The 12,556-nt window shown below is 50.5% G+C and overlaps 1 protein-coding gene across 1 annotated transcript; it reads left to right on the top strand.

The window, feature by feature from the left end:
- Nucleotides 1–6,731: 6,731 nt before the first annotated feature.
- On the top strand, nt 6,732–12,109 carry Med10 (mediator complex subunit 10). Its single transcript, XM_023707054.1, has 4 exons — nt 6,732–6,951; nt 7,800–7,883; nt 10,264–10,366; nt 11,685–12,109. The coding sequence occupies exons 1-4, from the start codon at nt 6,830–6,832 to the stop codon at nt 11,781–11,783; spliced, it is 408 nt and encodes a 135-aa protein (XP_023562822.1). The 5' UTR covers nt 6,732–6,829; the 3' UTR covers nt 11,784–12,109.
- Nucleotides 12,110–12,556: the final 447 nt, after the last annotated feature.

The following is a 12,556-nucleotide window of genomic DNA, read 5'->3' as shown; positions in this document are numbered from 1 at the left end:
TGTTTAGAGAAGGGCATTCCATTGTCATTCATATATTGTAGGTGCGTGAATTCAGCAAAATATTCCAATATAGTCCAGTAGTTCATAATAGTAGTGGATTATGCTTAGGACTGGCAATGTCAGAAGTTGTTGACTTGAGCCTTTCACAGCTCAGCATATTAATATGGCTTTACTTTTTATACCTTGTTTTTATACTTTTCTGCTGGATGGTTAAGACCTATATAATAAGAAATGCAACTTTTGTATCTGATAGGGTCAGTCAAATCCCCTCAGGATTTACCCTGAAACCCTGTACCACAGTTTTTAGATCCTTTCAGTGTCAGCCATGTGGATGAGTCACAGCCATTGCTTGACCAATTTGCTCTCTGTGTCAGATAGGGTCTCATTATTTAGTCCAAACCAGCCTTGAGCTCACAGGATTCCTTCTGCTTCAGCCTTCCAAGTACTGGGGTGACAGGTGGGCACCCCCACAAGCACTTATCATTTTTTACAACTCCTGGTCCAAGGAGGGGGCCTGTGAGAAAGTGTCACTCAGATCCCTGACAGGGTGGAGAGGCCATGGGCCTCGAGGCTCTCCTAGGATGTCCACTGTATTCTTCTCCTATCAGCTGCTCCCAGCTGAGGACTTCCTGACTTGGGGATACTGAGGTGAGACCCTTCCAGGAGTCCAGGACATGCGGTCCTGCTCCTCTTCAGAACCAAGCTCTGGCTTCAGATCCCTCGGGCTCCCCTCCCCTCTCTGCCCCTTCCTGTTCCCTGGTGTGTCCCGCACACCCACCTTGCAGTGTTCCCAGCCTCCGCTCATTCCTGCCCCACGCTCTCCCACCTGGATTTCTTCTGAGAAACGTTCTTGCTATTTAGCTACCATTATTATTTACTATGTAATCATCACTTCATTATTTATTATATTTATAATTGCTCTCCCACATTTCATAATTTCATATTTCATGATGATTGCATACTGCGCTGGGCCTGCTTCTCCGAGCCCCAGGCTAACACCACAGCAGCCCGTCCTGGGAGGTGAAGCGTGACACCCAGTTCTCTTGTCCTGGGCATTCACAGCCATGCACCACTGAGCGTCCATCTCCCACTGAAGCACATTTCTACTTGGCTTTCTGGCCACCGTGCTTACGGCTGGGAGTGTCCCTGGAGAGCTTCCAGGTCGCCTGTCTCCTGGTCGGAACAGGAGCAGGTGCACAGCCCCACGTGTGCGTGGCTCTGCAGGCTGAGCCTCTGCGCCCCGACCCTCGGATCCTCACCTGAGCACGGCTCGTTTCCCTACCGCGTGCTCAGAGGAAGCTTCAACTCAGCATAGCGTCAGTGACTTTTGCAAAGGGCGACAAGAAATCAGGACTTACGCAGTGTGCTGGCTCCCTCAGGACACAAACCGCTGCGAAGTCCAAAAGTTCGTCTTCCTGCGCTGGTGCATGTCAGGTACGAAAGCACTTGGCGTCTCTTCTTATCCCTGTGTCTGTGATGCTGTCCTGTCCTTCCTTCTGGACATCTGGCAAATCTCTAGGGAAAGAGAAAGCCAACCGCACCTCTGCTTTGCTGACTGGCCCCGGGCCGATCTGCAGGCCCTGCTAGCATAGTGTCTTCTCTATTCTTCAGATCTTGCCCACGCCCCGCCCCCCACTCTACCAATTCCAGCTAGAGCTCTGATTATTACTCATAAAGAAAGTAGGGAGACCTCACCCTTTCCCAGTGCTTGTTGGTAGTAAAGCACGGCACGGCTTTGACTTGTCAGCGCACGAGTTGTGTGCTTCTGTTGCTATGTGACTCCTAGCATGACGCTGAAACCTACTTTACTCCAACACTCGTGTGTCGGTGTGGCACGCGGGAGGAAGAACAGCACGATCAGCCTTTATCAGCCGGCTTTATTCTGCCTCCTAATTCTGTGGTTAGCAGAACTTCTGGGCTTGTGTCTGACCATCTATGGTACAGAGAAGTAGCTTCCTCTTAGAGTTCTGAAGCGTAAGTAAGCTCATCTGTATAGCAGGCTACAAAATGCGAAGCCGCCACTGGTGTGACCCTGGCACCATCACCCTCACCATCGAGGCAGCAGCGTTACAAATCTTCTCTTCTGCTTTGACCTCTAATCTGCTGAAAATCCACAAAACAAAAAGCAGAAGCCAGCTGCTTCACATTCTTGCTAGGGGAGCTGCATTTTAAAAAAAAAATCTTAGGCTGAATCTGGTTCTTCCAGTAAATTAGAGTGAATGGCAAAAATGTTGCCAATGATATCACTAAGGGCTTTGAGTGCAGATGGAGTAATAATGATGGGAATAAAAACAAAGAATGGAAAAAAAATGTCTCTGAATCCAAGGTCACTTGGCATCGGGAGCAAGGAAATTTCCAGCGGCAGCTGCTGCAGACCGCAGCGAGGACAGCCCTGCAACTTTCTAGCGTACACGGTCCTACCAGGAGCGCCAGCTGGCTTGATGGGATTCTCCAGCCTAATTTTGTTTCATCTGGAGCCTGGAGCATGCAGATCTTACATTTCTTACAAATAAGCCAACAGAGTTGAGGATGTTAAATAAAGGGAAAGAACCTATGAGTGTCATTTAGGGGGGAAAGAAGCACCTCGGTGCAGAACCCAGTAGGCTTGGAAGCTCCATTTTCAGCAGACAGGAGCAGCAATTGGAACTAGAACTCCAGGCCACCAGGAGACAAGTGTCTAAGAAGTAAGTACTCTATAGGGCTGGCCAGATAGCTCAGTGGATTAAAGCACCTGCTTAGGCAAACACAGGGGCCGGGGGTTCGATCCCCAGCCTGTTGTACCAGCCCTGACCCTGTGGCACCCCGAGACAGCGACTGAGACTGGTTATGGTGGCACACACCCGTATTCCCAGTGCTTGGGAGGCTGAAAAACAGGAAGGATGAAAACCAAGTCTGATCTGTGTAGTGAGACCCTGGAAGCCCTGTACTAAATACATTAAAAAAAAAAAAGAAAAGAAAAGAAAAGAAAGAAGTGCTCTCAACTTTGTCAGCCTTTGAGTACCTCAGAGGCTTGGCTTAGGCTGTTTTTAGAAGACTTTAAAGCATCTATTTCTGATCTTAATCTAACCACTGTCAACAAGAGAGGGACAGGAAATGCTGGTGGACATGAACATGGAGCTTATGAGTCATCACACAAAAACGTAGGGCCTAAGAGCTCAGTTCTGCGCCATGACTCGGTCCTGAGCTTAGCCTCCTGTGCTCACCAGAACAGCCGGTGTGGCTGCACAGGGCACGCAGGCTGTTATGGACTGTCCTGTCTTCCCCAAAAGATGTGCTGGATCCTAACTTCCAGTACCTCAGAACTGATCTTATTTGGAGAGATGCAGCAGAGAGAATCCAGTAAGAAGGAAGTTTTCAGGGTGGGCTCTGACCCAGTGTGACTGGTGTCTGTAAACAACAAGGGCATTTGGGCACAGACATGTACAAAGGAATGCCAGGGGCAGATGCAGGCATGGGTTGACTGATTTGTTTGCAAGCTGAGGAGCCAGCTTGTAAAAAGCTGCCAGACCTGGTGAGCAGGCATGGGACACTTTCTCTCTAAGCTTGCTCTCAGGCCTCAGCCTCCACATCTGGGGGACAACAAATGTCATGGTCAAGCTTTCTAAACTGTAGCATTTGTTACAGAGCCCTACAGAATGGATCCAGAGGATCCCACTATAGGAGACACTAGGTTTTTCCTTTTTTTGGCAGAACCGGGGATTGAACTCAGGTGACCATAACCAGGCGGGATAGCAAGGACAAGGGACAGCAGCTAGGACAGCATCTCTCTGCTTCTTTCTCCGAAGCTGCTCTAGAATCTAGCTCTGTCATAGGCTTCAATGTATGTACAATGAAGATAGCAAAAACAGCCTACTAAGTGTGAGAATAAACAGCAGAGTGGCATGGCAGGTGGGGTGAGATAAAACTACAGAAGTACTCTTTTCTCTAAATAATTTGGAAAGCACTTAGTGATTCCCAGGAAAGTTACAAGGAGGGTGGGCAGGCTTTGCTTTCTTTCTGCCATTTCTCCAGTCTTCTTTTCCTTAGCCTTTAGCCAATCAAGTGCTATGTGCTGAACTAGTTTACATATGTTTTGGACTCTATGAGTTAGGGAAGATTAGATTACTGTCTTCAAAATGCTTAAAATCTCAAAGGAAAGCTAAGTGTCTTTGCTTTCTGTTGCTATAACAAAATATCTGAGGCTGGGATTTTATAAAGTAAAGAGCTTTGTGTGGCTCGTGACTGGTGGCAGGAGGATTCAAACACAGAAGAGCCTCCTGGGTGCAGCACAACATGGTGAATGGGCAGAAAGAGTATGGGCCATGTGCAAAAGGGAGAGAGGCCATGTGTCAAAATAGGAAGGAAGAAATCTGACAGGGCCAGGCTGGATAATTTTTGTTTATAACAGCTTGCCTTTGGAGAATTAACCTACTCTTAGTAGAACTGGCTAACTGTCTTAGTCACTGTCCTCACTGCGGGGCTAACCCACCACCTGCAACTTGAAGGAGGAGAGCTTCGTTTTGGCTCATGACTTGCAGTGGTTCCAGCCCATAATTGGCTGGTTCCTAGGCAGGGCAGCCTGGCAGAGGGGCCAGTGGAGGACAACTGCTCACCCAGCGTGTCTAGGGAGCAGAGAGAGAGAAGGGAGGAGGTTGGGAAAGCTAATTGCTGCTGTCACTCTGGTGGTCTCTACACCGCCCTGTGTCTCTTCTACAGAACTGAAAAGCCAACAATGAAGAATTTAGCTTAGTTCATGACTTCAAAGTCAGTGTTTCTAAAGTATTATAAGACTGAGGCCCTTGAGCAAGATTTAGTAGCTGTCTGTTATTATATTTAGGAAGTTTTCTTCTAAGTTTTTTCAGATTTTTTTGAAAAAGTTATGAATATAATTAAATTTTATCAAGTATCTCTTTTTAAAAATCTGCCGGAGATTTTTTTTCTCCTATACTTTCAATAGGCTCAGTGAGATGAATAGTTTTTATGATGTTGAATCATTCCTCTTAGGGAAATTCCAGTGGGTCACAATGGGTATTGTCCCCTGTGATGAGTGACAGTGATGTTTTGTAAGAATGACTGCTCAGCAAGATCTTCCATCTCGCTTGCTCTTCCAGCAGTACGGCTTCTTACTTCTTCCTTTTGAGAGTTGGGCCGGTGGGAAAGCTAAAATCCACCGGATTTGGGGTGTGCCATGGCTGTGGTCCCGGCCGTAAGAGACGAGGCTGCTTCTGCCGCTTGTCTGGAGCTGTGTGCTCTTGGATTCCAGCCATCATGAGGTCAGGAAATCCCCAGATCCTGCTGAGACTCACTCGGAGGAGCTCCGTGGTCGGCAGCTACAGCTGGGACACAGCCCACGTGGCAGCTGATGGGGCACCATCTTGAAAACTGATTCTTCAGTCCCCAGGAAGGCTACTTCTGGTAGTTGACAGCAAATATGAGCAGCGTGCAGCAGCTGCCGCCCTCAGCTAACATCACAGCCTTGTAAGCAAAGTAAGATATGGAAGTCATGTTAAGCCACTAAGTGTGGAGATGGTTGTTATAACTGACACATGATAATTGATTTTGTTTGCTGACATTTTAATATTTTTGCATCCGCTTCCATAAGGAAAAGCCACTAACATTTTTTCTGCTGTCTTTGAAGTTTGATTTTCGTGTCAAAGCCACAGCATGCTTTCAAATAGAGCTAGGATGTGTTCTTATTTTTATTTTTTTTTTCTCATCTCTGACAGTGGCTAGGGGAGTTTGAAATTTTTGTTTTTTAATGTTTGATTTTAAAAAACCCTTTGAATAAAAAGTGTTAGGGCTTATGCATTTTTGCTCACTGGGAAGTTATGGAAAGGATGGTCTCTATTCTAATTTCCTTAGTTAATTTAATTTTTGGATTTTCTCAGAAATTCTTCATATCCTTAATGCTTTCAAAATTGTGAATATCCCCACAAGTTTTGCTGTGACTAAGTTGGGTCTCCTCACTTGTCAATAAGCATTTTCTCTTCCCTCTGGTTCCTTGCTCAGACTCCACCAGCTTTACCTTAAAGTTCACCTTGCTAGCTTCTAATGTCAGCTGAAGAAGACCAAACGAACTAGTTTCTATTTTTGTTAATGACTCTCCTCCCCTGGTACTGAAGATTGAACATGGGACTACCGCCACACTCTATCATCTATTTATCTACCTATCTATCACTTATCTACTATCTATCATCTATCAGTCATCTATTTATCTATCACTCATCTATCAATGTGTCATCTATCTATCATTTATCTACTATCTATCATCTATCTGTTTATGATCTATTGGTCATCTATCTAATCAATCACCTATCAGTCTATCATCTACCTATCATTCATCTATCTATCTATCTATCTATCTATCTATCTATCTATCTATCTATCATCTATCTATCTATCTATGTAGACATAGGGTCTTGCTAGGTTGCCAATTGTCCTGGCTGGGCTCTAATTTACAATCCTGCCTCACATCCTACTCGGCTCATTACCATCAGTAAATATTTGTATTTGGAGTGTGTGATTTTTTTCTTTTACTTTTAAAAATTAACCTTTAGCTTACTACTTCCCAGCTGTTTGCGGTGGTGACCACAGAGCAGACCCTGCGCCCGCCCACGCAGCCTCAGGCCCCGCCCATGCAGCATCAGGCCCCGCCCACGCAGCCTCAGGCCCCGCCCACTCGCCCCGCCCAGTCTCCGCCCCCTGCACGCGCCCCGCCCCCGGGGCCGGCTGTCCCGGACGGAAGCGGAAGTGGTCTCGGTCCAGGCGGAAGCAGGAAGCGGGCGAGCGGGGAGCGGGCTGGCTGGCAGCTTTCCGGACGCGGCTGCGGAGCAGGGGTGGCGCCGGGCAGATGGCGGAGAAGTTTGACCACCTGGAGGAGCACCTGGAGAAGTTCGTGGAGAACATCCGGCAGCTCGGCATCATCGTCAGCGACTTCCAGCCCAGCAGCCAGACCGGGCTCAACCAGAAGCTGTGAGTGCCGCCGCCGGCCCCGTCTCCGCCCGCAGCCGCCCCGGGGCTGGGAGGGAGTGCGCGGGCGCGCCGGGGCTCGGGGCTGTGCGCCCGCGGGCTGGCCGCGCCTTCTGCTGGGGCTGGCCTGCGGGAGGCCCTGCGGTGGGGAAGGCGGAGATGGAGGGGGCCGCTCAAAAGGCGGTGTGCGTTTAAAATGTTACGCGTTTATTGCAGTAAAAGCCATTGCTTTAAATCCTCAGAGTACCGCCTTTGGCCTCTGACCCGCTCGCCCCGACGCTCCTGCCGCTTTCTGAAGCAGCGTAGATTAAAAAAAAAATCACCCCAGTATTCACCATATTTATTAATCACGTTCATGTACAGAATGCTCTGGACAGGGCTCCCACTTTTCTTGAGGGGGGATGTGCAGGTAGTTGCGTCTAGGGCTGCGCCCAGCAGTGCAGAGGCGTGACCAGGGTCCGGCTGCTGGGTGGTCTCACACGGCCAGGGAGGCGGCCGAAGGTAAGCCGGCAGGCAGTTTCTCTTCTGCGGGGCGTGCAGCTGGTGTTAAGCAGAAGCCTGCTGCTTCGCCGGACCCCGTTCAAAGTCACAGCAGGACCGGATCCATGTTTGGGACAGGTTCCGATTTTCATTGCGGTCCCCAAAAGTTGCCCATCCCCCATATCGGCAGTCTCTAGTTTAGAAGGAAAGTCGACCGTTTGCGGGTACTGCCTTTCACGCTCCACCTGTGTGAGTCGTGCGCCGCCCGTGTAGGTGTTGTTAGGACGCTCGTGTGGTCAGGAGGTGGCCAGGTGAGGGTGTGTACGCGGCCATGTGCGTTAACCCAGCGCCCCGTTGTGCCTTTCTCCCAGGAACTTCATCGTCACTGGTTTACAGGACATAGATAAGTGCAGACAGCAGCTTCACGACATCACTGTCCCGCTAGAAGTGTTTGAGTAAGTATCTCCCGGGCTGTTAATCTGGAGCGCAGTGCTCGCTGTGTGTAGGGGACGTCGCCCAGGGCGGTGGTGGCCGACCTGGGGCATGGTGGTTTTCTTTTAGGACACAGAAGGTCACGCGTGTTTTTCTAATACCTTGATTTTCAGGCTTAATTGCAGTATTGGAATGTGGGGATAAATAAGTGGGTTTTGGGCTGCAGTGCGGGCATTTGTCTCTAAAAGGTTCATTCCCACCAGTGGGAAAAGTAGACTAAAATACCCACCCTTCTGAAACTCAGTGTACTAATAATAATGGCATTAAAAAATGAAGTGAACAAAAGTTATGACAGTGTTTTGTTGCTAAAATGTCACATGCAAGTAAAAGTGTATTAAACGTGTGTAAAACACCATAGGGTCTCAAGTCCTGTGAAAAAGCACTTAGGCTAAAAAACAATCATGTAACCTTGCTTTTTCCCGGAGAGGTAAAAAGTTGAATTTAGGCCATGTTATAAATTTTAAAAAGGATGTGACTGCTAGACACGCCTGGGAAGCGGCATGGCGTGGTGTGGCGTTCTCCACGTGTGAGCTGGGGAGAGGGTGCTGCTGGGCGGGAGAGAGGTTCCGGTGCCGGCTTCCGCAGGCTGCACAGCGCTTCCGCCTGGAGGGTCTTGGCCCTGTGCCGCATCCCAGGGCGCTGCGGACAGTGAATGTCTGGGTTCCATTGTCTCACTGTTGTGGCCGCGTCGTGGTTTCTTGGAGAAAGGACTGAGGAGTGATTGCAGTGGGCTGCCCGGCTGCTGTGGGGCAGGTAAGGCTGAAGCCCGGGACTCAGCCCAGCTCTCTCCTGTCCACTGTGCGGCACAGCCTGGTCCTCCTGGCTCCAAGCACGAGGACCTTCCAGTGTGCCTTGCAGTGAGGCTTGCACTGGATTTCCTCACACATACAGGGAAAGCTGTGCTGTGCTTCTCACCGAGAGGCAGAGGTGTAAGCCCTATCAGAACCTGGCCCTGGCGCCTGCCAAGGCGGCGTGCACAGGCTGTCCTGTTCATGGTCTCTGCTACTCCCTCTGCCTGCTCACACCACCCTGCGCCCTCTTCATTCTCCATCAGTGCCACTGAGGCCTCCACCACACAGCTGGCACCCCACGGGTGGGCGCGGAGGTGGGGCACATGTGGCACCATTCCGGGCCCTCAGGCCGCAGCAGGGGCAGAAGGGATCTTCCATAGTGCTGCTCGCCATGACTGCATGGGGTGGGCATAGGGCAAGGAAGGTCTGGTAGCTCAGGTGTTCTGTAGTGGGGTGGGTGGAAGGGGGCCGAGGGCAGGGGATGGCACAGGGCCCCAGGGCAGCGCGGGGCAGGGGAGGGAGGGGAGGTTGATCTGGAGTCTTGGCTACGGGCCCTGGGTAGCGTGTGCTGGTTTATCTGTACACTGCCCGATAGTGTGGGCACAGAGGATGTGCTGGGTCCCCAGCGGCCTTGGCATGGAGACTGAAGTAAAGATAGAAATATAGCTGGGCCCTCCCTCGGCCCTCGGGGTGGTGCTGGCGGAGGTGGGGCCGTCCTTGGTCTGCAGGAGTCCACCTGGTGCAAGGACCTCGCTGCAGAGAAGGACACACGCAGCATGAGCTTGTCTGGTATTTCTTTTCTGAAACATGGTTGGATTTTATTGTATTTATTTATTATGTATTTAGTACAGGGTCTACAGGGCCTCAGTATGTAGACTGGACTCATAGTGATCCTCCTGTTTTCAGCTTCCCAAGTGCTGGGATTACAGGCGCGCGCCACCACGCCTCGTCTCAGTTGCCATCTCAGCACGCCCCAGGGGCGGGGGCGGCGTGGCAGTCTGGGGATCTAAATGTGGCCTCTGCGCTCTGCCTAAGCAGGTGCTTTAGTCTGCTGAGCTCTCTGCCCAGCCCCTAGATTTTATTTTAGATTTAAAGATAATTTTGTTTCTTTTCTAAACATTATAATAAAATGGAATTTTCTCCAAGATGTTTATGTTTTGCTGTCAGCTTTTATACCATTACAGCCACTTAGTGGTACTATTGACCCAAAGTTAGGTATTTTTTTGTCCTAGTTTTAAGTAGATAGGACAGGGTAAGTGTGGTGTGTTTTTATCTCTCTGTAATGAATAATTCAACTCAGCTAAATGATACACTTCCTTATATGCAGGAATGGGCAGGTGCCTGTCTGTAAAATTTGGGCATTGGTGTAGGTGGTATGATTCATGGAATCCTTAGTAGGGTAACGGTGATATTTTCGGGAGAAGGGCTGAACACGTCGGGGCCAGTCTTGTACCATTTGAAGTAATGAGAGAATCTCCTGTGTTTCAGCTACTTAGTATGTGTAGTAAAAAGCAGTACTGAGCACGTTCATTGAGCTGTTGCCTGTTTGTAGGTACATCGATCAAGGTCGGAACCCCCAGCTCTACACCAAGGAGTGCCTGGAGAGGGCGCTAGCCAAAAACGAGCAAGTTAAAGGCAAAATCGACACCATGAAGGTGAGCCTCCTAAGGAGCCAGTGCAGTCAGGACGGCACACATGGAGGTCTCCCCCGGCCTGCTGCCCTGTCCTGCTTGTGGGGCACGGACTGTTCAAACATGTCGTGCTTGCATAAGTGAGCAGGCTTGTCGTTGGGAAGGCCCGGGTTAACTTTGGCGGTTGTGGTCACCTCCAGCTAAGTGTGGCTGTTCGCAGTTGAGACTGTCCAGGCTGAACTGTGCCCGTGACAGCACCCCTGCGTCTGCTTCCTTCTGCGCTGGTTCTCCCGGAGGCCTCTCCTGGGTCACGGCCCTTTGCTTTGTTAGAGGATTCCGAAGTATCTACTTTGCTGTCTTTATCCTGTTGCTGTCTCTGACTCCTGACCTCCACACTCCTCCTCATGTTCCTTACTACCACAAGACTCTAGAGAGCTTTTTTTTTTTTTCCTTTTTGCCTTGATGGCATTTATTTAGTGATCTCTCCATCTTGCACATACATATGCATTTTCACCTGTGTACATCAGCCGGACTGTGGCTCCCAGTGCTGTTTTATTTGGTCCTTCCTGGCCTCACTTTTGTCGTGTGGCCTCTGTGCCCGATGCAGCCTGCTCTGCTTGGCCTGGCCCCCAGCATGCTGTTTGCCCTGTGCCTTGCTTCCCCTGTGCTGTGTCTCCCGCCTGGAGCCCTCTGTCCCTGCGCACCATGCCCCTCGCCTCGGGCTCGCTGCCTCTGAGCACACTGGCTGGGCCCTTGGTGCTCTCCTTTGCGCTTGTCCTCTGCCTGTGGGTTCCGCTCCAGGACCAGGCAGCTGCTGTTCTGTTCCCAGGTTTGTGCAGCGTGGCCCTGGGGCCAGCCTGGCACGAGGCCTCAGGCGCTTTGGCAGGAGGCGTGAAGGGCGGGCCCTGGGGCCGCAGCGAGAGCAGGTCCACTCGGGTGCTCTGCGAGTTGTTTGCCAAGCTGTTCACGTGCACTGAATTTGACGTGGTTCCCGTGACTGCTTTATTAAGTGTGACTGGAAATTGCTGTTCCGTGTGTGCCGTGTGTAGCAGCCCTGCCACCTGTGTGGCCGGCTTGCAAGGGTGCTTGTTTTCCTGGCAGGCAGCAGAAGTGGTGCAGGTGAGGGCCTCCGGCTGGTGGCAGTGCCCTGTGCTGTGGCTGCACACACGCTTCCATGACTGTCCCCTTGCCCTGCACGCACGGAACGAGCGGGCGCATCTGGAGAGGAGGGAGCCTGGTGTTTGCTCTTCTGTGGGGCAGGCTGCCCTGAATTTTGAAGGCCCTTTGGGGGCATGGTGGGTCTCATGTGAATGTGCTGATGGTGTGTTTTTTTTCTTTGCAGAAATTTAAAAGCCTGTTGATTCAAGAGCTTTCTAAAGTTTTTCCAGAAGACATGGCGAAGTACCGAAGCATCCGGGGGGAGGATCACCCGCCGTCCTAAGTGCGACACCTCAGATCCTTGTGATGCTCGGGATGGAGCCAATGAGGCCTGTGACTGTCAGCACTAACCCTCCTTGCCCATGAGGACTGGCCTGGGACTGTGTCCTTCTGACCCAGTGGGTGGCTGAGCTGGCGGAGCCAAGGAGCTGTGACCTCAGATGGGAGGTCCCAGGTCCTTGGGGAGACAGAACATGGAACGGTTTTGGAAATACTAAATACGATCGATTAGTTGAAAGCTGAAAAAATTCCACTTGAATTTTTATATGTGTTCTTTCTGTTCCATTCTACTGTGGCATTAGAAAGCTAATAAACTGATTTTGTATTTTACATTTTCAAGTGTGCATAAAGATTATGTACTGTGTTTTTGCAGTTTCACTTAGATATGGGTGAAGTCTTAAGCTTGTAGGGCTCATTCCATGTAATTATTGTCATTTTTACAAGACAGTACAGCATATATAATTCATTGCCCAAAGTATTAGTAATAAGGCTTTATAGGCATTTGAGAAGGAAAAGCTAGTGCAAAACAGAGTGTTTTTGTTTTCTCCTACATCGCTCTGGAGGGCCTGAGAAGTACTGAGGGCCACGGCCTTATCTGTTGCCATGGGCTCTTGGGGGGCAGAAGAGGCCCCCAGACTGCTGCGTCACAGCTTCAGGGCGCGCCGGGCGCAGGGGCAGTGAGCTGCAGCACCTGCCTCGGCCGTGGTCGCAGAGCTCCCCTCGCCAGCCCCGTGGAGCCCTGCCTGGTTCTTTGGAGGGTGGAGCCCAGTTCACACT

The sequence above is a fragment of the Octodon degus genome, unplaced genomic scaffold (assembly GCF_000260255.1).
Source record: "Octodon degus isolate 3935 unplaced genomic scaffold, OctDeg1.0 scaffold00008, whole genome shotgun sequence".
In the NCBI taxonomy this organism is placed as follows: domain Eukaryota; kingdom Metazoa; phylum Chordata; class Mammalia; order Rodentia; family Octodontidae; genus Octodon; species Octodon degus.
Note: the sequence above shows the minus strand (reverse complement) of the source record. Positions and strands in the feature narration are given on the sequence as shown.

Bases quoted from the DNA above. Each gene is read 5' to 3' on its own strand.
- Med10 (XM_023707054.1), top strand. From the start codon at position 6,830: ATGGCGGAGAAGTTTGACCACCTGGAGGAGCACCTGGAGAAGTTCGTG. The intron at 6,952-7,799 runs GTGAGTGCCGCC...CCTTTCTCCCAG, and splicing joins ACCGGGCTCAACCAGAAGCT to GAACTTCATCGTCACTGGTT. The intron at 7,884-10,263 runs GTAAGTATCTCC...GCCTGTTTGTAG, and splicing joins GTCCCGCTAGAAGTGTTTGA to GTACATCGATCAAGGTCGGA.